The sequence below is a fragment of the Coenobita brevimanus genome, chromosome 23 (assembly GCF_032717465.1).
Source record: "Coenobita brevimanus isolate Jiangsu-jjx chromosome 23, ASM3271746v2, whole genome shotgun sequence".
Lineage (NCBI taxonomy): Eukaryota > Metazoa > Arthropoda > Malacostraca > Decapoda > Coenobitidae > Coenobita > Coenobita brevimanus.
Genome location: NC_136976.1, coordinates 52,323,479 through 52,345,957, shown reverse-complemented (window position 1 = coordinate 52,345,957; position 22,479 = coordinate 52,323,479). Strand labels below are relative to the sequence as shown.

The 22,479-nt window shown below is 42.5% G+C and overlaps 1 protein-coding gene across 1 annotated transcript in view; it reads right to left on the bottom strand.

The window, feature by feature from the left end:
• LOC145392970 (uncharacterized) overlaps nucleotides 1-22,479 on the bottom strand; it is a 74,177-nt gene that overhangs the window by 10,250 nt on the left and 41,448 nt on the right. Inside the window, exon 3 of the mRNA XM_080267264.1 lies at nucleotides 20,534-20,753. Coding sequence (XP_080123390.1) covers nucleotides 20,534-20,728 — 195 coding nt within the window. The 5' untranslated portion in view covers nucleotides 20,729-20,753. The remainder of the gene's footprint in view (nucleotides 1-20,533; nucleotides 20,754-22,479) is intronic.

Sequence of the window (22,479 nt, the reverse complement as noted above, 5' to 3'; positions counted from 1 at the left end):
AAAGTGCTGGTGACGAAAGTGGTGAGGAAGGTGGTCTGTCGGGTGGTGTGGTGGGTGATGCAGGATATGCACGCCAGGTGCCTCATCCTGCCTCGGATCCTCTTCTTACCTCCATCATGCCTGTTGTTCTCTTGGGTAAAGGTGGGCAGCCATATTCTTGTTGGTTTAGTTAAGCCATATCCTTGTTGATTTACCTAGTAAAGCCATAATCTTGTTGGATTACTTTATCTTAGGTAATATGTCTTAGACAGTTTCCCTGTACAGCAAGTTCGCCCCTAACATGAGGGTTTCGTTCCTAACGTGGCGTGTTTGGTGCGAATCAGCGTAAGTTTTAACTACTCCATATTTTGCTCCCTAGACCCCCTAAATGTGGTGTTTTGCAGTTTTCTGTCATTGGTAATCATTATGAAGCACTTTAAGTGGTTAGAACGTTTATTTAATGTTATACCTTACAAATAGAGTACTGCACAGCAAAACTTCAACGTACAAATACATAAACACAAGGCAACATTCCAACACCGATTGGTTTCGGGACCATCACAACAATAACAAGACAATTCGCCGTCATTAATGAGCACAATATATGACTGCTATTTACAGAGATAGGTAGCATGAGAACAATGGCAGTATGGACAGCAGAGGCAAGTCCAGAGAGAATCTGTAAAATTAAAGCTGGGACACTGTGACACTGTGTATACCTTTCTGTCCTAATTCCCTCCCAGACTACAAGGAAAACTGTTACACTAACTGAGCTTCCAGAACACAGATACATTTTCTACTTTACTATTACAAACTTTGTACATGACAGTTACATTATTTCAGCAACATAAATGGAAACAAGTCACTCAATACATGGAGATTTAACTCAATTACATATTATTACTGACACTTTTACTGTTCCATAATGACTCACTTATGAGTATCGCATATTTACATGAATTCTTACTTATTACAGAATATATCTATCTATTGCCAGAGCCTTAATCCCATAAGGGGTGGCCACAAACAAATCACCTCCATGTTGCCCTGTCCCTTACCATTTCACTGCCCTGCTCCCAGCTCACATCCCCGTCTCTCATATACCTATCCACTCCATCCCCCCATCTCATCCGTGACCTTCCCCTCCCTCTCCCCCCCTCCCTCCACCACACTTACATACTCTCCTCATCAGTCTCTCACTCTCCATCCTCTCCACATGGCCAAACCACCTCAATGTGTTTCTCCTAACGCTTCCTATCACATCCACATCCACACCACAACACTCTTTCACTTCCTCATTTATCAGTCTGTCTCTCAATGTGACCACATGCTCTTCTCAAATAACTAATTTCCACTCCTCTCACCCTTGACTTATGTTCCTCCAACAAGGTCCACGGTTCACTTCATGTACTACAGAATAACCACTATAATTATCCCCAAGATCAGGGACTAACATTAATTATTGCTGGCTATCGAGCAGAAGCTAAATGGTGTTTTTAACTGACATTTAGAGCTTGTGAAATTCCCTTGTCTTGCACACTCACATTCTCCCCATCTTAGCTACTTCCATTCACCAGAGTCCTACACTTTGATCTTAGCAAAAAGGCTACACACAGATGCATGCACGGTCTCCTGATATCCACCCTTCTGAATCCTATCTCCCTCGTGAGGACAGGGTCCACCTGGCCAGGCTGAGATGTGGGCATCATCCAGCCCTCTTAAGTTACCAGAAGAGGCTGGATGACTCCGTCGCTGATGCCTGTCCAAGATGTAACACAGCACCCCATACTATTAAGCATATTATGGAAGACTGCATTGTGCACAATCACCTATGCCAACAATACAACAGACACTCCTTGAGAGCTCATGGGAAAGCCCAGTCTTGGCTGTGGCCTTCCTTAGCCCCTAAAGCGCGGCCAATGGACAGCCGACCCCCCCCCGGGTGGCAGAGTTGTATTGCGGTCTGAGTACCTGTAGGAAAATATTAGCCAAAAATCAGAGATTAACCCTAGAACATTATACTTGGTATGGCAGATAGTACTTAAATTCAGCTTTCTCCAGAGACAGGTGTTGAGCCTTCGTGGACTACCCAAGGACTTGTGGAGATTTGCAAAGTTGGGTAACAAAATCTTCACTTTCACACCTCCAGCAACCCGGTTTCCCCTCTACCACAGCCTCATTCTGTCACAGTAAACTTTATACTACAACGTACAGGTAGTTTGGAATCCGTATTTGTACAATAAGCACTGAAAATAAGGCTAAAATCAACGAAGCGTATGGCTGACATGCAGCACGGCGGCGGTCTTCCCGTCACTCAACAAACATTTCCATTTTCACAGCTAAAAACATGTATACTATATTATTTTCAATCATATTACATCCCAAAAGATCACCGCGGCGTGCTTTTTATTCTGCCTTACGCCTGTCATTTTATTCTCGTTCCTGTCGGCCGCTCGCACTGACTCGGAAGAGCTAGAACTCGCCACATTGTCACTTTGAAAGCCTGCGGTAAACTGACGCTAAACAGGGGCAAACCGTGAGAAAAAAAGCTAGTGTGACAACTGGGGAAACAAGCGTTTCCTATTAGCATAAACTGCTTGTGAGAGGAGAGCGCAGATTTACAGTTCTGAGTAGTCACAGCGCTGCCATGTATCACAGCCAGGCTGGCCGGGCCGTGGTGGTGGGTGGGGGAGGGGGAAAAACGCGATACTTGGCAACAACGGAGGTGAGTAGTACAAAGGTTAAGTATGCTAATTGTAGCTAAAGGGTGGTGGTACTGATAGACAATACCAGCTGGAACATCCTTGCTCGCGTTGATTCAAAATTAACTCGAATTGCAAACGCGACGATCCGCCGTCATGTCTTTTTTGGCGAGCGTTGCAAACGCGACGACCCGCACTTTAGGGGTTAGGGACTCGAGGCTGTTTGGCCAGACTGCCTAGGGAACAACAACTACTAGTGCTACTACCACCACCAGATTCTTTTTGCTGTCCATGGTCATGTGACCATCTACTCCTCTCAGCAGACCATGCTGTGTCCTGAGACATTCCCAAGTCTGTCCCGCCTGCCAGCCACCTAAATCTGTTCTCTGCTGTTCACCCTTATGACTCTGCTTGTATCTGGTTCCTGGAACTGACTTGCCCCTCCCTCGAACTGTCTAGCTCAATATCTGAATCACTTATAATAAAATTAATGATGCTTTTAGCGGTACCATTCTCATGACCTCTTACTAAAATTAAAGAAGATTGACTCCATGCCCCACAAAGGATCCTTGTATTCCACAAAAGTCAGGCCTACGTTAAAAGGTTTCAAGAACTTTTGCATATTTCACTGTTCTCTCCTATTTTCACTTCTTATTTCTTCCCTCTTCTGCGATTTTCCTTTGCCCCATAAAGGATCCCTGGTACTCCACAAGAGTCAGGCCTATGTTAAAAGGTTTCTAGAACGTTTGCATATGTCACTGTCCTCTCCTATTTTCACTCCTTATTTCTTCCCTCTTCTGCGATTTCCCTTGTCTCCCACCACCTCTAAGTTTTCAATGCAGCTTCTCATGCCTCCTGTGCTTTTGTTCTAATCTCCTTATGGTGCCTACTTTTAACCGCTTTATGGGCCACATTCAGCAACTTGCGACACTCTTGGTGCATAGCAGTTTTTTCCTCTTCTTCATTTTCTCCTCCTTCTCCTCCTCTGTTGTTGTTGCCTGATCCTACATCGAGATTAATGGGTGTATCAGGCAGGCTCAGAGGTCAATAGGGAGACTGCCTCGTATGTTTATTTGTTTTATAAGTTGTTGCCTCACACATGATCGCTTTGGCATGGTTGGGATCAGTAGCACCATCCAGTGTTTGGCTGTCCCAACAATTTATTAAAAGGGAGTGAAGTGTGTAGTTAAATATGAGTAGAACTGAAAGCAGGTGGCTACCTACATAAGTTATGGAACACAAGGGAGACAGGCTGGTGCCACCTGCATGCATATATACGTAAACACTTTATGACATTCATCAGATGGAGCTACCTGTACAGGCACTAAGTGCTCTCATGTTACTCACTGACCATCTTTTGTCGAATCCCACTTCTTGAGAGACTGGACATCCCTTGGGTGCTTGGCAGGAGGGGGAGACATGCACACACATACCGGCACAACGGCAAGCAACACAAGCCCCTGCAAAAGCTCTGGTATGGCAACAAAGGCCACACTCTCCATGACAAACTTAATGCACATTACCAGACAACTTACTCTCTGTGACTGACGTGGATCAGGCAGTGGCCTTTGTTTTGACAGGCACTGTTAGTGGTGCGTGGGTTATGTATAGCAGCTGGCAGCATGAAAAATTTGGTTTCTATGTACACCACTGATAATTGCATTAATAATCTGACATTGCTTTAATTCTGCCAAACACTTTGCTTTGTCAGACAGTGATGTATGTTGGATATGCACCATCAAATAAACAGGGAATTACTGTAATATTTTTAAGTTGTGTGTCTGAGGTACAGTGGTGTAGTGTTTGTGCACAGAGGCTTGAGTTGTGGTGGCAGTTGTTGTGTGTGAGAGTGGGAATTGTTGGGAGGGGGTGGAGAGATTGGTAGTGGATGTGACATGAGTGTTCGTGGAGATGTTACATATATCACACACCCCTGTGGTGTGGTGTTGTCTGATACAGTAACACCTCGATATACAATACCCCTAGATGCGATATCCCTGCTTAATGATGGGGGTAGAAATACCATCATACCCCACCTAACGATGGGCAAACCCTAGTTTAACAAAGGGTTTTGATTTTTTTTTTACCGATTTTGATTATATTTTAGACTAAAATTGTGTGTTTAGGTTGATTTATAAACTGTTTTTAGACTAAGATTAATGTGTTTTAGCCATAGGTGGGGTGAACACTGTCATTTTGGGGTACATTTTACTAAGCTCGATTCCAAACTTATATTTGATGATTCTCAGATTTTATTTGTTGGTTTTAACGAGTTATTTACAGGTGTTAGGCTTAGGTTAGCTTCTTTTACAGCTGTCAGGCCATTTAGATTGGCTTTAAACTTGTTTTTGGACTCATTTGGGTGTGTTTTGGACTCGGTTGGGGGGAAACCCAAGGCTGAAAAACGCATCCCATTACATGTTAAATCTACCACGATATACGATAACCCCCCTAATGATGGGTTTTTACCTAATCAATTGCATCACTAAACTGGGGTATGCTTGTATTTGTAAGTGTAGTGCATGTGGTGTAGAGTCATTCTCTGCAAGAAGTGCACCGAATAAATCTGTGTGTACATGTAGTGCCTGTGATCTGTAGGAAGCAAACCACTCAGGTGTACTGTGTTTGGGGCATGGGATTGCTGTTACTGTCTCCTGTGAGTGTGATAACACAATTGTTTTCACCTAAGGAGTCCAGCAAATTCTCAGGTGTACTGTGTTTGGGGCATGGGATTGCTGTTACTGTCTCCTGTAAGTGTGATAACACAATTGTTTTCACCTAAGGAGTCCAGAAAATTAGTGCGTATTGGAAATGGAAATCTGTCCGGGATAGTCAGCGCATTCACGTGTCTGTAATCTATCACTGGTCATAACTCACCCCCTTTCTTTGGAATGAGAAATAGTGGACTGTTTCACGAACTGTCAGAGTGTTCAATGACCTCGTTGTCCAACATGTCCTGAATAAGACGATCGGCCTGTTGGCGTTGGCTCTGTGGTAAACGGTAGGCAGGTATATATACTGGCTGAGCTCCAGGCTGTAATGTAATGTGATGCTGAACTAAGCTTGTTTTGCTCATGTTCTCACCGGGTAGGGCTATGACTTCACAATAGTCTCACATGAGATTAAGCAACTGACTTCTGTATTCTGGGTAATCACTGTATTTCACATGTGATTCTAGATTAGATGGAATGTCAGTGGACCGAGTAACTGAGCACACATCTGCAACAGAGAGTGGGAAGTCTTGGCACACACATACAGCCACTGGGTATACCAAGAAATCATCAACCTGTGTCCCCATACGCAGCTTAAGTGGGGCATTAAAAATGTTGGATAAGTGCAGATAGCATAACCTATCCTCCAGCACCACACACAATGTTGACTCATAAGCTAAGCCATTCACACAACACGTCTCAGGTAGGGTTAGTACATCCACTCTTGCTTTCACACCCACAACACGAACACGGACTTTGACAAATTTAGGCGGTAACAAAACTGTGCACTGATTTGTTACTGCACGCCTTGTCTCTGCGTGTTGTAAAACATCATTCACGCTATGTGAGGTACAATGGAATTTCGAATTTAGACAGTTTAGAATTCGACGATTCGAATTTCGATGCGTTTTGGAGTGGTCCACCTACCACACTTTTCGATACAAAATTGCGCTTTTTGATGCTCTCAGGATCGGACTCCAACCAAAACAAGCAAAGATAATATTTTTGATGCAAACCAAAATGCTAGAAGTGAAGGAAAATTATAAGAAAAAGTATGAGCCTAATCAAATATATGACATGTGTCAAGAATGAAAATCAACATCATTTATTCATATGTGAAGCATACAAAGATACAGTTCCGAGACAATTCACCGTTCAGTCAATTTGCCGTCAGATAATTCCCCGTCAAAACATGGACGCAGTCAAAGGAGAAATTGCAATACAGGAAAGGGCAGACATACACCACGTATACACTTGCTGACAAGGCGACATACACTTGTTGACAGTATGGCAATACAATGCAGAACTACAGTTACTCAACCACAATTATAGTTCATAAAGTTTACAGGGGGTGTGGGCAAAAAATCATAATTTTATGTAGTTAGGTTTGGAGGCCCCAGACCCAAACTAATTTTTCCCATAAGAAGTTCAGTTTAAATTTTGATTATTTGAATTTTGTGGTGATTTTTAGGCACCTATGCCCGTCAAAATTCGAAATTCCACTAGAGTTAAATGAGACGTGTCTGAGTCGGCAAATGTGCCACTGTTAGAGGGGTTGACATGATCCATAGTTGAATGCTCAGAGGGTGTATCCACCGATAAATGCTCAGAGGGTGAATCCACCAATAAATGCTCAGAGGGTGTATCCACCGGTAAATGCTCAGAGGGTGTAGTACTCAATGTTAGTGAATTTAGCTGTTTTTGTAGCGGTGTGTCTACCTCTTTACTCTCAGGTAATGGTGGAATCACGTGAGTGAATAACTGAGTTTATTTGGGAGAGTACCGGACAAGGATATTCCATGCTAGATATCTGGAACCCATTGATATCTATGCTATGACAAGCCAGTAATAGGGCAATTGCTTGTTAAGCCATTGTCGGAAAGCCAATGAGAGTATCCGCTGGATAATTAAGGTCATTGGTGACATGAAATTCAGTGTCAAAGGGTTTTAAGGCTTAATCAAGTTGTACTTCTAAAGTGACATCCCCTTGATCTGAAATTCTGAGTCATTCACGCCACGTAGGTGAATGTCAGGTGGTTCGAGGAGCCCAACCCTTTTCGCTGTTTCCCTAATGTTGTTTAGAGAGGTATCGATCAAATTTACAACAGATCCGGTGTCCATGAAGAAAGACCTTTGTACCCCTTCGCTCCCTCCTAGAATGACTAGGCCTAAAGAAGTTATGGATCCCACCTGGCGAATGGGGAGTTGATCTTCTGTTACATTACTTTCAGGCACAGGCGGATCTTTCACTATTATGTTGCATTTTTCCGATTCGAGCACTTTTCCCCCGACTGATGGCTCTGAAGGCAACGACACTCGTCAGTGGAGTGAGTTGTACTATTCTTGTGATATCTGCATGTAAGACGATGGGATCGCAAAGGTGTGCGCTGCTGTTCCTGTGAGCGAAATTGTCTTTGTTTCCGTGCACAACTAGACTCTCGATGACCTACGTTACCGCAGTGCCAGAACACAATCGAGGATTGTTTGCTTCGTCGCACACTAGATTTGTCATGACTGCTAGATGGTGATCAATACTGTAAGTGAGAATGATTACTAGGTTTGCCTTTCATAGTTGGCCACGAACGTGAGGAATCCGATGAAATAGTGGTGGTGTGCAGTACTCTTGCAATACTGCCCGTGGAGTGAGAGGCTGAGGTGTGAGTACTGACTAGGCGGGTGACGTTTGATCCTGATCTTTCTACTATGGCCTTTGAGATGTTAACTATTTTGTCACCGGGATTAAAGCCAATCTGTAGGGCTATTTCCCTCTAGTGATCTGTGAGCCGGTTAATAAATCTTATGTAATCCCACAAATCTCCAAAATCGTTTAGGGTAAGCATAAGCTGGCCATTGACTTCGATTACCCATTGAGTACCACGGAACAATTAGCGCATCTCAGAACTCATTGCCTACATCTAGCGGCTGCTTCAATTACTATTGCATGTTGGGGAGGTATTGTCATGCCCTCTTCCATCTGTTTAAGGAGATTTGTCAAACCAATGAGAGATGCGGCATTGGAATGTTGACAATAAAGCTGAATTAATTGTTGGTGGCACGCATCAAATGTCTGACAATCTTCGAAGTGCCCTGCAAGAATAGCAGCTCCTATTAGTGACCTGCCTTGGTGTAGTCGACCCATTAGATAAGAAACGTTTAAGGGTTCAGTTGTGATTTGCCGATTATGAATGTCTGTTTTGACCTCTCTGAGGAAGTCGTAGATGGAAACTGTACTGTCATCTCCTGTAAATTTGGGTCAGTTAGCATCGTCCAAATATATGGACTGGGGAGGTGGGGGGTCCTGATTCGGCATTGTAGGAAGAGGGTAAGGCTGCGAAAGTGGGGAAGTAGGCACGGTAGTAACCTGAGACGGTGCGTGAGAAGGAACTGTTGTAGCGGTAGTGGTGAGTATCGGGGTTAGTGGTGGTGTATGTGTAGTAGAAGGTAAGGATAGAGGCTAAGGAGAAGGCCGTGTAACTTCAAGAGAATCGGTTGGGGAAGATGATAGAGTATCTGGTGTCGATATATCTGGATTAAGGGCAGCAGTAGTAGGGCTGGTATAGGTGGTAGTAGGTGAGGTAGGAGAAGTAAGAGTAATCGTAGTCGTAGTTAGAGAACTTACGGTATTCTTGTTGTAAGATATGCCACCACGAAAATATGTTATATCATTACTTTACATGTTAAATCTACCCGATATAGGATTATAGGATATCCCCCCCAACAATGGGTTTTTACCTAACCAATTGCATTGTTAAACCAGGGTATGCCTGTATTTGTAAGTGCAGTGCATGTGGTGTAGATTCATTCTCTGCAAGAAGTGCATTGAATAAATGTGTGTGTACATGTAGTGCTTTTGATCTCTAGGAAGCAAACCATTCAGGTGTACTGTGTTTGGGGCATGGGATTGCTGTTAATGTCTCCTGCAAGTGTGAGGAGTAACTGCCCCCATGTAGTAGACAGTGTCCTGGCAGGTTCATCAAGTTCCTCTACACCTGCAGTGCCAGTGCCATTTCATGTGGGCTCTCCCCCACTCCTTTAATTGATATAAATACAGCAATTTTGGGTTTCACATGCATTAGTTTCACTTGAAAATATTAATTGAAGTTGTTTTTGGTGATAGGTGGTTTTACAGTATAATTATGGAATCATGTTTCGTATTTACGATGCAGAGCAAAGAGCTCTACTTTGCAATTTCAGCTAACTTTGTAGAAAATGGAATATGAATCCTCACAGCCATGAAACATCTGAATGAGGTTAAATATATACAGTAATCACTCAATTATCCTGATGCTCCATATCTGAATGTTAATCCTTGGCTCTATTATTTCTGTTTCCAGATTTATTTGCCCATATCTGAACATAAAATTTCCGACATCGCGGGTTGAGCAGCCCACAAATTTTAAAAATCGGTTTGGCGGCTGACCAGCCTCTATGACCAAGTGCAGGTAATAGAATCTAACCAACCAGCTACGCAAAAATGGCTGTCTACCTCCTCACCAAACAGTCAAACTCCCCTGGCTGCCCGGATCACTCAGACGCTACTGACCACGTGTGAGTAATACAGACCCTTACCCACCAGCAGAACAGAAATGGCTGTATGGCTTCTCACCAAACAGTTAAGTCCCCTGGCCACCCAGATCACTCAGATGCTATTGGCCGCGCATGAGTAACACAGACCCTAACCCACAAGCTAAGCAACTATGACTGTTCACCTCCTCACTGAATGGTCAAAGTCCCCTAGCCGCCTGGATCACTCAGATGCTACTGGCTGTGTGTGAGTAACACAGACCCTAACCCACAAGCTGAGCAAATATGGCTGTCTGCCTCCTTACCAAATGGTCAATGTCCCCCAGCTGCACGGATCACTCAGACACTACCGACTGTGCGCGAGTAATACAGACCCTAACCCACAAGCTGAGCAGATATGGCCATCTGCCTCCTCACCGAACGGTCAAGATCCCCTGGCCACCCAGATCACTTGGATGCTCCCAGGCACGCGTGGCCATCTGTTTCCCTACCGAATGGTCAAAGTTGCCTGGCTGGCCGGATTGCTCAGACATTCCCCGAGGCCCTGATATACAGGGATCCAGTGTTTCTGCCGTGTGGCAACACTTGCCTGGCTGAGCAAAACTGACCTTTGAGCTCATAATCAATTTGGCACTTTTTACTTGTGTACTTATAGCCAAGAATGGGTAGAGACATGGCAGCACTGCGTTCACGTGGTAGTACTGCACCTCAGTTCCCACCTTTCTCTCGCAAATGTGGACATGCTTGGTCTGGTTGTAACCATGGCTACTTCCATTGTTGCATATGTGGTGGCTCCCTATTTTCTTCAGGCCTTGATTTTCCTCTGTGGCATTCCGGTGTGTGTGATGATGGCCCCACCACAATCCGAGACGCAAAAAAGGAAGGTTTTGACTCTGGAGACGAAACATGAGATACTGTACAGGCATACCCCGGTTTAACGATGCAATTGGTTAAGTAAAAACTCATTGCTAGGTGAGCTATTGGGGTAGATTTAACATAAAAAGTATGGGGATGTGTTAAGGGTTTCTCCCCCAATCAAATCCTAAACCCACCCAAATGAGTCCAAAAACAAGTTTCTAGCTAACCTAAACCCCCAAGTAGCTTTAAAACAAGCTGAGCTAAGCCTAAAAGCAGTTTATAACTCACCTAAACCCAAAAATAAAATTAGAAAATCATCAAAAATAAGTCTGGAGAAAATCAAACTTAATAAAATGTATCCTCAAATGACAATGTTTACCCCACCTGTGGCTAAAACACATTAATCTAAGTCTAAAAATAGTTTATAAATCAACCTAAACACAATATTTAAGTCTAAAATATAATCAAAATTGGTTAAAAAACAAAAATAAAAACCCATTGTTATACCAAGGTTTGGCCATCGTTTGGCAGGGTAGGGTGGTATTTCTACCCCCATCGCTATGCCAGGGGTATCGCATCTCAGGGTCTGCCTGTACTGAGCAAGGCTGAGTGGGCTGAACCACTTCACGCACTCTGCAGGAATATGATCTGGCCTGTTCAACCTTGTCTGATATAAAAAAAATCACGGGCCATGGGGACCTACACAATCCCTGACACCCTCCCTGTCAGTGCCAGTAACCGTATTAAAGTCGCCCAAGACCAGGAGTGTACAATATCCTGTGAGGGGCACTGATCCACAACAGAGTCAAGTTTGGTGTTGAACAGCTCTTTCTCTTCAAGATCACTCATGTCAGCACCATGCACTGAAATAAGAGAGATGAAGCCCAAGGAGTGCTTCAATCTCACCAGCATTATACGCTCATCAACCGGAGTAACCCTGTCGACACAAGAGACAAAGTGAGCAGCAATTGCCACAGCAACACCCCTAAGATGCGCACCACTGTCACAGCCAGACCAGCAGTAGCGTAACCATCACTAATGATTTCACCATGCCTAGGTCACCTCACTTCAGAGAGTGCAGCTATGTCAACCCCTAATCGCTCCAACTCTCATGGCAACAAAGGCAGCTGATCATCCTTTGAAAGGCTTAGAACATTCCATGCCCCCACCTGCAGTGCCTTCCAAAGGTTAAACCTGTGCTTGGGGCCTTGGGCTTGTGCATCCTCTGCGATACCACGACGCGAATCAAAAGTAGAGTCTGGGCTAGGGGGTCCCCCCTCCATCATCTGGTTGCTTTACCCAGCAACCATCATGGTGGGTGCCAGCATGAAAGGGCCCAAAAGACCCTGCCAGGCCGTGGCCTGAGAGAGGACCCCCTGCAAAACTGGGTCAGGGTCAGACAATATGCACTCACCCCTATTCCTCTTCCTTTTCTTGACATGTGCAAGGTAGTTTTTTTACAGGGAAGAGATGCAAACCCCACCTCAACCTCCCATGTCAGGAGGGGGCTCACCACTAGCCTATGGACAGGGGCATGAAATCCCTGATCATGACTATCCAGGTTTTACCTCAGAGTTTTCCTTCTCCTAGCTGGATTGCTACCCCAGGCTAACAAGCTCCACCTACCCTACTAGATGGCTGCTGGCATAAATTACTCATCTGCCCTTTGACAGGCCTGTTTTTCATCCTGCACGGTGTCTAGTCACTGATGATATATGATAAATCATTATGCGATCAATGTTTTTCAAATGCATCCTCATCATAAAATGAGGGTGTGTTACATACATACATACAAATAAGCACACACACACACACACACACACACACACACACACACACACACACACACACACACACACGAGAGACATTGCAGTGGTATACGTTCCCCCTAAGACAAAGGCATGGAAGGACGATGAATATCAGATATTGTCAGACATGGTTAGCTATCTTAAGAAAGTGACTGAGAAAAGCAATAACATAAGTATGATGGGGGATTTTGTCTGTAAAGAGGTGAACTGGGAGGAATGGGACTCGGGAAGCAATGAAGACTCCTTGGGCACTATACTGTATTGTTAAATATTGCAATGAATAATGTTATGACCCAATGGGTCAAAGAAGAGACTAGATTCAGAGGAGACGACACGCCAGCAAGATTAGGTTTACTACTAACTACAGAACTTTATGTAGTTGAAAATTTAAAATATCAGTGTCCTATAGGAAAAAGTGATCATGTGGTCATTGAGTTCCAGATGATAAAATGGAACATGGTGCCAAGAGATGAGCTTTATGGGCAGGGAAGATACAACTATGGGAAAGCAAACTTTACAGGATTGAGGAAATATTTCGAAAATGTGAATTGGAGAAAATACAGAGAAACAAGAAAGATGCAGAGGAAGTGGGATATCTTTCTAGACCTCTATAATTTGGGAATCGAGAAACATGTTCCAAGAGTAAATGAGAAAGAAAACAGAAAGAAGGATTGGTTTAACAGAAGGTGCATGATAGCAAAAAAAAGAAAGGGACATGGCATGGAACAAATGGAGAAAGAGAGGTAATAATAAATTAAAGGAAGAATATAAAAGTACTAGAAATGAATACATGAATATGCAAAGAGGAAGAAAGGAAATTTGAAAAAGATATAATTGACAAGTGTAAGGAAGAACCCAAATTGTTTTATAGATTTGTTAATGGCAAACTGAAACAAAAGGAAGGAATCACCCAACTGAATTAGAAGGAGAGGTCTACAAAGATGCAGCTATGCAAGCTTAAATAATGAACAAATGTTTCCAATTGGTTTTCACTAACGAAAGGGATTTTGTGGAGGGGGAGGGTGTGACTAGAAATGTAGTGATAAAAGACATAAAAGTGGAAGTGCAGGAAGTGCATAAATTACTGGAAACTCAAGATGTAAGGAAAGCCCCAGGACCAGATGGAATCTCTACCTGGGTACTGAAAGAATGCAGAAAACAACTGGCATATAAGATTCACGATTTAATTGTGTGTTCTCTGGAAGAAGGGAAAGTGCCTTGGGAATGGAAGAGGGCCAATGTGGTACCAATTTATAAGGGAAGAAACAAGGAAGAACCCCTGAATTATAGACCAGTGTCCTTGACCAGCGTAGTTGCAAAATTGTGCGATAGAATACTGAAAGACAGATGGATAAAATATCTGGAGGAGATGAACATATTGTCTGAGCCAGTTTGGATTCAGAAGTTGAAGGTCATGTGTTTCCAACTTGTTGAACTTTTACTCACAAGCAATTGACATGCTACAGGAGAGAGACAGCTGAATGGATTGTGTGTATCTAAATTTGGAGAAAGCCTTTGACAAGGTATCCCACAAGAGACTAACGTGGACATTGGAGGAAATGTCCTGGAGTGGATGAGAGACTTCTTGAGAGACAGACAAATGAGGACAGTAATAAAGGGCAAGATGTCCGGATGGAGGGAAGTAAGAAGTAGAGTCCCACAGGGCTCGGTGTTAGCGCCAGTAATATTCCTGATTTACGTAAATAATATGGTAGACAGAGTGGACAGTTATGCAAGTCTGTTTGCTGATGATGCAAAGATCTTGAGGAGAGTAGAAGACGAGGAAGACCGTAAAATGCTGCAGGAAGACCTGCATAGGATCCAAGATTGGGGCCAGATGTGGGAAATGAAATTTAATCCAAAAAAATGTAAAATATTGGAAATGGGTAAAGAATGCCAAGAGGCCATCACTGAATTACATAATGGGTAATGAACCAATCAAAAGTAAGAGAAGAGAAAGATTTGGGAGTGCTGGTCCATGATAGTTTGTCACCAGAAAAACACATTAACAAGAGAGTTAGAGAGACATACAATCTCTTGACAAACATATGAGTGCCATTCCATTACATGGATGAAGAAATGATGAAAAAGTTGATATTGGCCATGATCTGCCCCAGGCTGGAATATGTGGCAATGGTGTGGTCCCCACACAAGAAGAAAGATGTAAATAAGATCAAGAGAATACAAAGAACAGCAACCAAGATGGTCCCCACCCTGGCAGATCTGTCTTACGGAAAGAGGCTGGAAAAGCTGGACCTGCCTTCCCTAGAAGAAAGGAGAGAGAGGGGAAATATGATTGCAGTGTTCAGGGCCATGCTGGAACTAGATAAAACTGATAAAAATTATCTCTTTGTATGGGATGGGAGAGTAACAAGAGGACACGGAATGAAACTGAAAAAGCCAAGTTGTTTGAAGGATATCAAGAAATATAACTTTCCATACAGATGCACAGACCTGTAGAACAACCTGGACAAAGAGATCATTCAGTCTAAATACTTAAATGAAATTCAAAGCAAAATTTGACTTAATGAGAAAAAGAGACGGGACCCCACGAGCGTTGCTCATTTCCTGTATATCACAACTAGGTAAGTACAACTAGGTAAATACACAACCTATTTATATCTGCATCTATATCTATCTATCTACAGTATCTGTATATATACAGCATTTGTTACAGTCAGCAGGTTAAAGGCATTGCACAGTTGTTTCCAACTTTTTTGTACTCACAACCCCTTTCTCTAAAGCCTGAAACACATGTGACCCCCCTGCCATCAGCTGATGCAGCTTTACAAATTTTCTGAGAAGGAAAGGGGAAGAAAGAGAAAACAATCATTAATTCATCAATTTTTACAAAGTTCTTCTCCCAAGACTACCAAGTTCTCCCAAGGCTTTTCAATCCCCTAGCCAACCCTCTGCAATTCCCTGGAGAGTTGCAACCCACAGGTTGGGAATCCCTGGCATACCATTTCACACTGACACAGAGGTTGAACCAGGACTAAGGCAGGGAGGGTAGTAAAAGGCTCCAGTCTCTTCAAGTGTGTCAGAGACCACCAGCTACTTCAACAATTGAGCAGTCATTCAAACAGTGCCACAAGAGTCCCAAGCATACATATTATTCACCTGTACAGCAGTTGACTGGAGAATAGGCAGGGAAGTAAATTACAGAACTTCACCTTATAATTAAAGGTTAAAGAGGCTGCCGCTCTTAGTAGCCTCAGACAGCTGAAGCTTGGTCAGAAAACAAAGTTGAGACCATGAAAACAACAAGGTATAACAAGAGATGAAAAAATATGAAAGCCTAAGTTAATGATGTTGTAAGGTGTTGACATGGAGGGTAGAATGTGAAATGCAATTTTTTTATTGATGTATTGTACAGTAGGTCCCTGCAACTAAAATTTTTTTGACTAGTGATTTCAAGTCTAGCAATAGGAAAGAAACTGTCTTCACTTCATAACTAGTGAAAAAACCTCAAAACTAATGACTCCGTGGCAATCGTTGTCTAGCGAGTGAGCCGCGAGGCACATTTTGACGATTTCCTAGTGAGCAAGTCTCGTCTACAGAGTGAGCCACACCTGCCGAGTGAGAAAGTACAATGTTGAAGACAAGAAGAAAATCATTACACTCATAGAAGATGGCTTGAAAACCTGTGAAACTGTGAGGCAGTTGAATGTTCTGGAATCGAATGTGCTTAACATAAGAAGAAACAAAGGCAAGGTAATGGAAAGTTTGAAAGTGGCAGACAGATACTTCACACATGCAAGTGGTAGTGGTGGTGATAGTGGTGGGGGAAGATGAAGGGCCAGATGTTGCCCCACTCAGCCCCACTGAACCTAACAACTATGAAGGGTTTGAAAGTGATGATGAGATACTACAGGAGATATGGAGAAAGGCTGGTGCTCGAGAGGGTGGTAATAGTGGAGAGGAGGTTAGCAATGGTGGTCATGGCACTTCCAGTAAGCAGGCACACTCCCAGCCCCCAACTTTTTCTTTCAATAAACTACATTTTGAGCATTTAATGGTGACTTTTTGTTGCTTTGTCCTATTAATTATAATAAATATATAAAACTGTGACTATTTAGTGGATAAAAGTACACATAAATGAAAAAATAGTCAAACTTTCTAAATGTTCCAGTCTATTTTTATTTTTCGCTATATAAAGTTTGCCTCCAAACTAGCGGTTTCACGACTAGTGAGGTATCATCAGTCTCTTAACCCCTTAAGACCGCAATTGTTTCAGGCAGGGTACCTCCCACAACCGCAGTTCGGGGGTGTTTTGGCGAATTTCACCAAGGGCAAACTGACTGTGTTCTGGCTAAAGAGGAAGAATTTACACACCTGACAATGCAATCCATACCCCCGTAGGACTAATGGTTACCGCACAATCGCGTCAAAGTTCAAAAAAAGTTTATGATAGTTACCCATCAAAAACAATCGAAACCATGAAAATTTTGATAACTACCTATTTTTCTTATTGAAACAGGTCATTTCAAAGTGTTTGTCACACCAACCATGAAAACATGTGTATGTAGGTGTGGGGAGATTACTAGACCATGGGGAGATAAAGCAGGCTGTGGAGAGTAGGCCTACAGTATAGGTACGGGGATTGGAAATAACCAGCTTTTCACATGAAAAGAAAGCACTTCATTGTGTTCTGTAACATCTACCATGAAAACAGGTGTTTATGTATGTGTGGGGAGTTAACTAGTGTGGGGAGTAGGCCTACAAGGCCTTGGTGGTACTTGGGGAGAAAATTTTTGGCAACAACCAAATTTTCTTGTGGAAACCCTCCACTTCAATGGGATTTGTCATACCAGCCATAAAAACAGGTGTGCATATAGGTGTGGGGACATAAAACAGGTGTGGCGAGTAGCCCTACAAGGCCTCATAGTCATTCCAAAACTAACACAGACACATATAAATGTTTATAACCATCAAGGACATCAAAATAAAGTTGAATAATGCTATAAATGCATGCATAAGAAAGGAAAAATTAAAGCAATAATTTGTTTCCGATTTCTCTCTTTACTGTCCCAACTTATCATTACACATTTATCACACAATTACAATTATCACATTATCATTACACTTCATCACGCTTATCATTTCAGTTTCAGCAACAACCAAATTCTCCTATGGAAACTCTCCATTTCATTGGAATTTATCACACCAGCCATGAAAACAGGTGTGTTTGTATGTGGGGTGATGAAACAGGTGTAGGGAGTAGCCCTACATGGCCTCATAGTCTTTCAAAAACTAACACAGATGGACACTACTCAGAGGTGCTAATCTGGGCAGGTAGGGAGAATGAAAGGAAAAAAAAAAAAAATAATAATAATAATAATAATAAAAAATAAGATGAGTCGTATGTAGTACAACATACAGCATCCTCCAACTATGTATGTACAGAAACTGGAAACTGGTAGGTACGAAGTGAGAAATGAACAGAGTAAGGTGTAAAAATTTGGGAAGAAGTAGAAATAATATGAAACAGGTAAGTACATCAGGCCTGACACTTGGGGACCTGTTGCGGGTTGGAAGGGTAGTGAGGGACAAGGAGGGAGAGATGGGGTGGAGTTTGGGGGGGGGGGGAGTGGGGCAAGAGAGGATGGGAGGGGACACAGGTTATTGTGGGAGTAGAGAAGCAGTTGCATTGAGGGGTGGGAGAGTAATGGGGGACAAGGAGGGCGTGACTGAGTGGAGTAGAGGGTGGCATGGAGGTGGCTGAGAGGGGGATGCCCCCCCACCGCCCGGGTTGGTCCGATCCCCCCCTCACGCTACATCAGGGGCGAGTTCTCATTGGCCTGAAGTCATGTACGTCATAATCGGGGGGGAACAAGCGCTCCGCATTTATTTACAGGCCGCATTCAATTGATGCGATTAGGCATTTTGACATAAAACTCAAATCGCATCAACTGATGCGATTATGCATTTTGGCATAAAACTCAAATCGCATCAATTGATGCGATTAGCACTTAAGGGGTTAAGATCACAAGTTGCGAGACCCTACTGTATATGCTATCACGAAATAGTTTTTATGATAGTATATATATCCAAATTATGGTGCCTGGTGGTTTGTGGGTAATCAAGGCGCTCCAATTGGATTGTGCAAGTGCAGGTTTATATCTAAAGAGTGGTTGGGATTTATTGCTCATGTAATGCCGATCAGGGAAGAGTGAGGGTGGTCACTATCATCATGAATGTCAGGACCAACTTGCCTAGCCCTGGGCTCCTACACTCTTCATGGGGCAACACTGAATTAGATGATGAATGAATATAGAGTACAGTACATAAACTCGTCTGTTAGGTAACAACATATCATAATCTCAGCCAATTTTCCCACACAACAAATTTATAGTGTCCAATATCTGTTATCTTAAACAATGTTGTTAAATGCAATGTACTACAGTTGAAAAACCGACATACTAGAATACAGATGAGATGAAATGCAGGATCTGTAAGTACAGGTTAACGATACTTTCACAGCCTGCCATATACAGTAAACTATGTAATATCCGGACGTCCAATTCCTGGACACCCCAGTTTACGAACATTTTGGGCTTGGGCCTTCTGAACACAAAAATGGCCAAAAAATGAAAAAAATAATAAAAAAAAAAAATCCAAAGTTTTTTCCCACCCGTAATTTGAAATTGGCACACGGTGCCGAACAGCTGTTTTTACCATGGCTACCGGCCCCCTGTTGTTCCTCCCCCCTCTCCAGTTACTGCCTAACTACCCTCATGAGTAGATGCTCACTCATCGCAATGGATGCCACACATGCTCGTTTTTGTGAACAAACAGTGAATAAACTGCAATACCTCGCCACTACATGACATGGGAAATTACACTGTTGTGCAGTGTTAAGAAATTAGAATTTAGAGTGCACAGGATTAAGTGTGGAGTGCAAACTGGCAGTTGAAACTGGAGTGGTGCAATTAAGAACAGAATGTGCAGTGTTAAACAAGTATAACTCACAGTGCAAAGAATTAAGTGCAGCACAACACTGGATTACTGTACATGCTTCAAGAGCATTTTCACCACTGACAGAGCCTTAGAGGAGGCGGCCACAGATGTGCTGTAAGTACCCTGTACACTGCTAAGTATTTTCCATCCTCACTTCTGATTCCTCATTCTCTGGTTCCTTTTCATTTATTTCATGCTTTATGTCCCTTATTGGTGTGAATAGGGTCTTAAATAGGTGCTATGCATGTCTGGCAGGGATTTATGTAGGTGTTTTTCTGAGTTAGGCTGGGTTAGGGTCAATAAGTACCAGTCCAGGAGGCAGGGGCCCAATATACGGATGGGTCCAATTTCCGGATATGTCTTTGGCTGTATTACATCAGATATTGGGAAGATTACTGTATATGCATATATTTTTTACATAAAATGAACAGAAAAAGAAAAAAAAAATACATACAGCAGATTACTGGGGTCCTCCATTTAGGAAAAATCTGTAACAGTTGGACTTGGACTGCTGTAGACTGAGTTTGCGGTGTAACTGATTTGGGGAAGTGAGTTCCAGAGAAAAGCAGTTCTGGGAGTAAAGGAATGTTGATATGCAGAAGTTCTGCAATACGGCAGTCTAACAGTCATGTGCTACCAGATGCCCATGTAGTATGGGGGAAGGCATGGAGAGGTGACACAATGGATGCAACTTCATCTAAGCATTTGCCATAAAGTATCTGTAAAATAATGCAAGGGAGGCAACATTCCGTCCTATATATTTTATTTGCAATTGTCAGGTTTAATTATTCTCACAGCTTTGTTTTGAATTTTGTCCAGATGTTTTAAAGTAACTTCTCCACATCCACTCCACAAGGGTGTGCAATATTTAAACCGGGAGTGCGCACGACTCTTGCTCGTCAGTGATGAAGTTATAGATTCTGTACAGTAATCCAAGTTACTGTAATATGAGATCTAGACAAATAGCTACTGAATAACATTATACACATACCTTATGTGAGTCATGAAGAAGTGTATGACAAATATCAGCTTGGATCTGAGGAGGCAGATGAAATCTAAAGTGGTCAATGACAGGTTTCAGATCCTCTACTGTAACAGCACAGTCATAGCACAGCCTCCTAATTAGATGTGCCACAGTTCTTAATGTTAATGTCTGCAGACTGCTCACTGGTTTGAAAGGTGGCATTATGCTAAACCCTTCAATTCACAACCTGAAATCAAGATGTCATATTTAATTTAAAGTTGCTTACGGATTATTTTAATGTACCTGGCAACAGTTTAGGTATTAAATCTTTTCACTGGAAAAAAATGTCTATGGTATGTATGAACTATACTGAAGTAGCGAATAACTGTTACTCTAACTTCAAGATAAATTTACATTTTACACTAGTGACATAGAGTACATTACTGCATTTTTTCAGAATTAATATTGAAAACAGAGATGAGGTTGAACATACTGTACCATCTTGCCCAACCCCTTCATCCATGTAAATAAAACCTCTAGCATTAATAACAATAATAATAACGACCGATCTTTTGTTTCTCAAAAGTGCCAGTTCTTCTAAGGCATTCACTATTGCTCAAGAGCTTGAAATAACACAGCTATCAAATCATATATAGTACTGCATCAGAACAGTAGCACCTACAAACTCTGTAATCCTCCACCAACAGGATCATAAAGTTTTCTGGAAATAAAAATCTTGAGTTATGTCTAATGATTCTACTGAGGCTGGCTGAATTATTGATATGAGGAACTTTAATACTCTAGATGCCATGTAGAAAAGGGGCATCCTACAAAAGAACATCCCCTTACTGCTCTAGGCTCCTAAAGATGTAAAGGATAATCACTACTACAGGTACTAGCAAGAGGAGATAACCTTTCACCAACACAATTACCTGTAAGTTCACCAAATTTACAATAATCAACAACCAAGAAAAGAAATTACAGTAAACTCAATCCTGACTTTTATTGGAAACCAATGCTCTCTGCTTAAGAATGGAATAATAGGAGCCCTTAGAGGAAGACCAAAAATTAGTCAAGCAACCATGGTACTGACTGAACCTTTCTCAGCAAATAATTACTTACTGGACGGCAGATTTACTCACAAAGATTCACAGAAGTCAATGCAAGATATAATGAATGAGTGAGTGAGTCAATGTCTATCTATCTATCTACCTATTGCCAGATGCCTTAATCCCATATGGGGTGGCTACAAACAAATAGCCTCCATGTCGCCCTGGTCCCTGCCATTTCATTGCCCTGCTCCCAGCTCACACCCCCCTCTCTCATTGTCAAAGACTTAAAATACCTATGAACAATTTCACAGCATACAGATTTTGCATATGAAATCTGCCAGTCTTTGCTAAGGAATCTACACACTCTTTACAGACCAGTTTCAAGTTAAGGTACTATATACAGTACTCCATTATAAAATTCACAAATTGTCCTCAGATTGAAGAAATGAAAGGAGACCATTTCTAACCCATTCAGTCCAAGGATGTTTCTCCTCAGCTAAGTAAAACTGTTTGGCATTAGACAAAATATAAGACAAAAGATGTTCTTGGACTGAGTGGGTTAACATTACTTAAGTGAAGGGCCTGAATATATCATTTGCAACTAAGGACTTGACCATATCACACGGGCAATAAATTCTGGCTGAAGATTCCTGGTAATTTCCTATACTGTACAGCATTATGAGAAACCATGATGACTAGACCTGGAGCGGCGGCATTTTCGCCGTGGGTCTACCCCCCAGAGGCTGTCGAAGCAGAAGAGGAGGACAGCATGGGGGGCAAACCACCACAAACCCCCCAGCCCCTCATGGGGCCCGAAACCTGGGAGTGGCTTCAGTTGCCCAGGCGAGTACCACATCTCTCAACACAACACACACAACAACACCGTTTTTTCTACATTGAGAAATGACTCCCTGGTGGTTA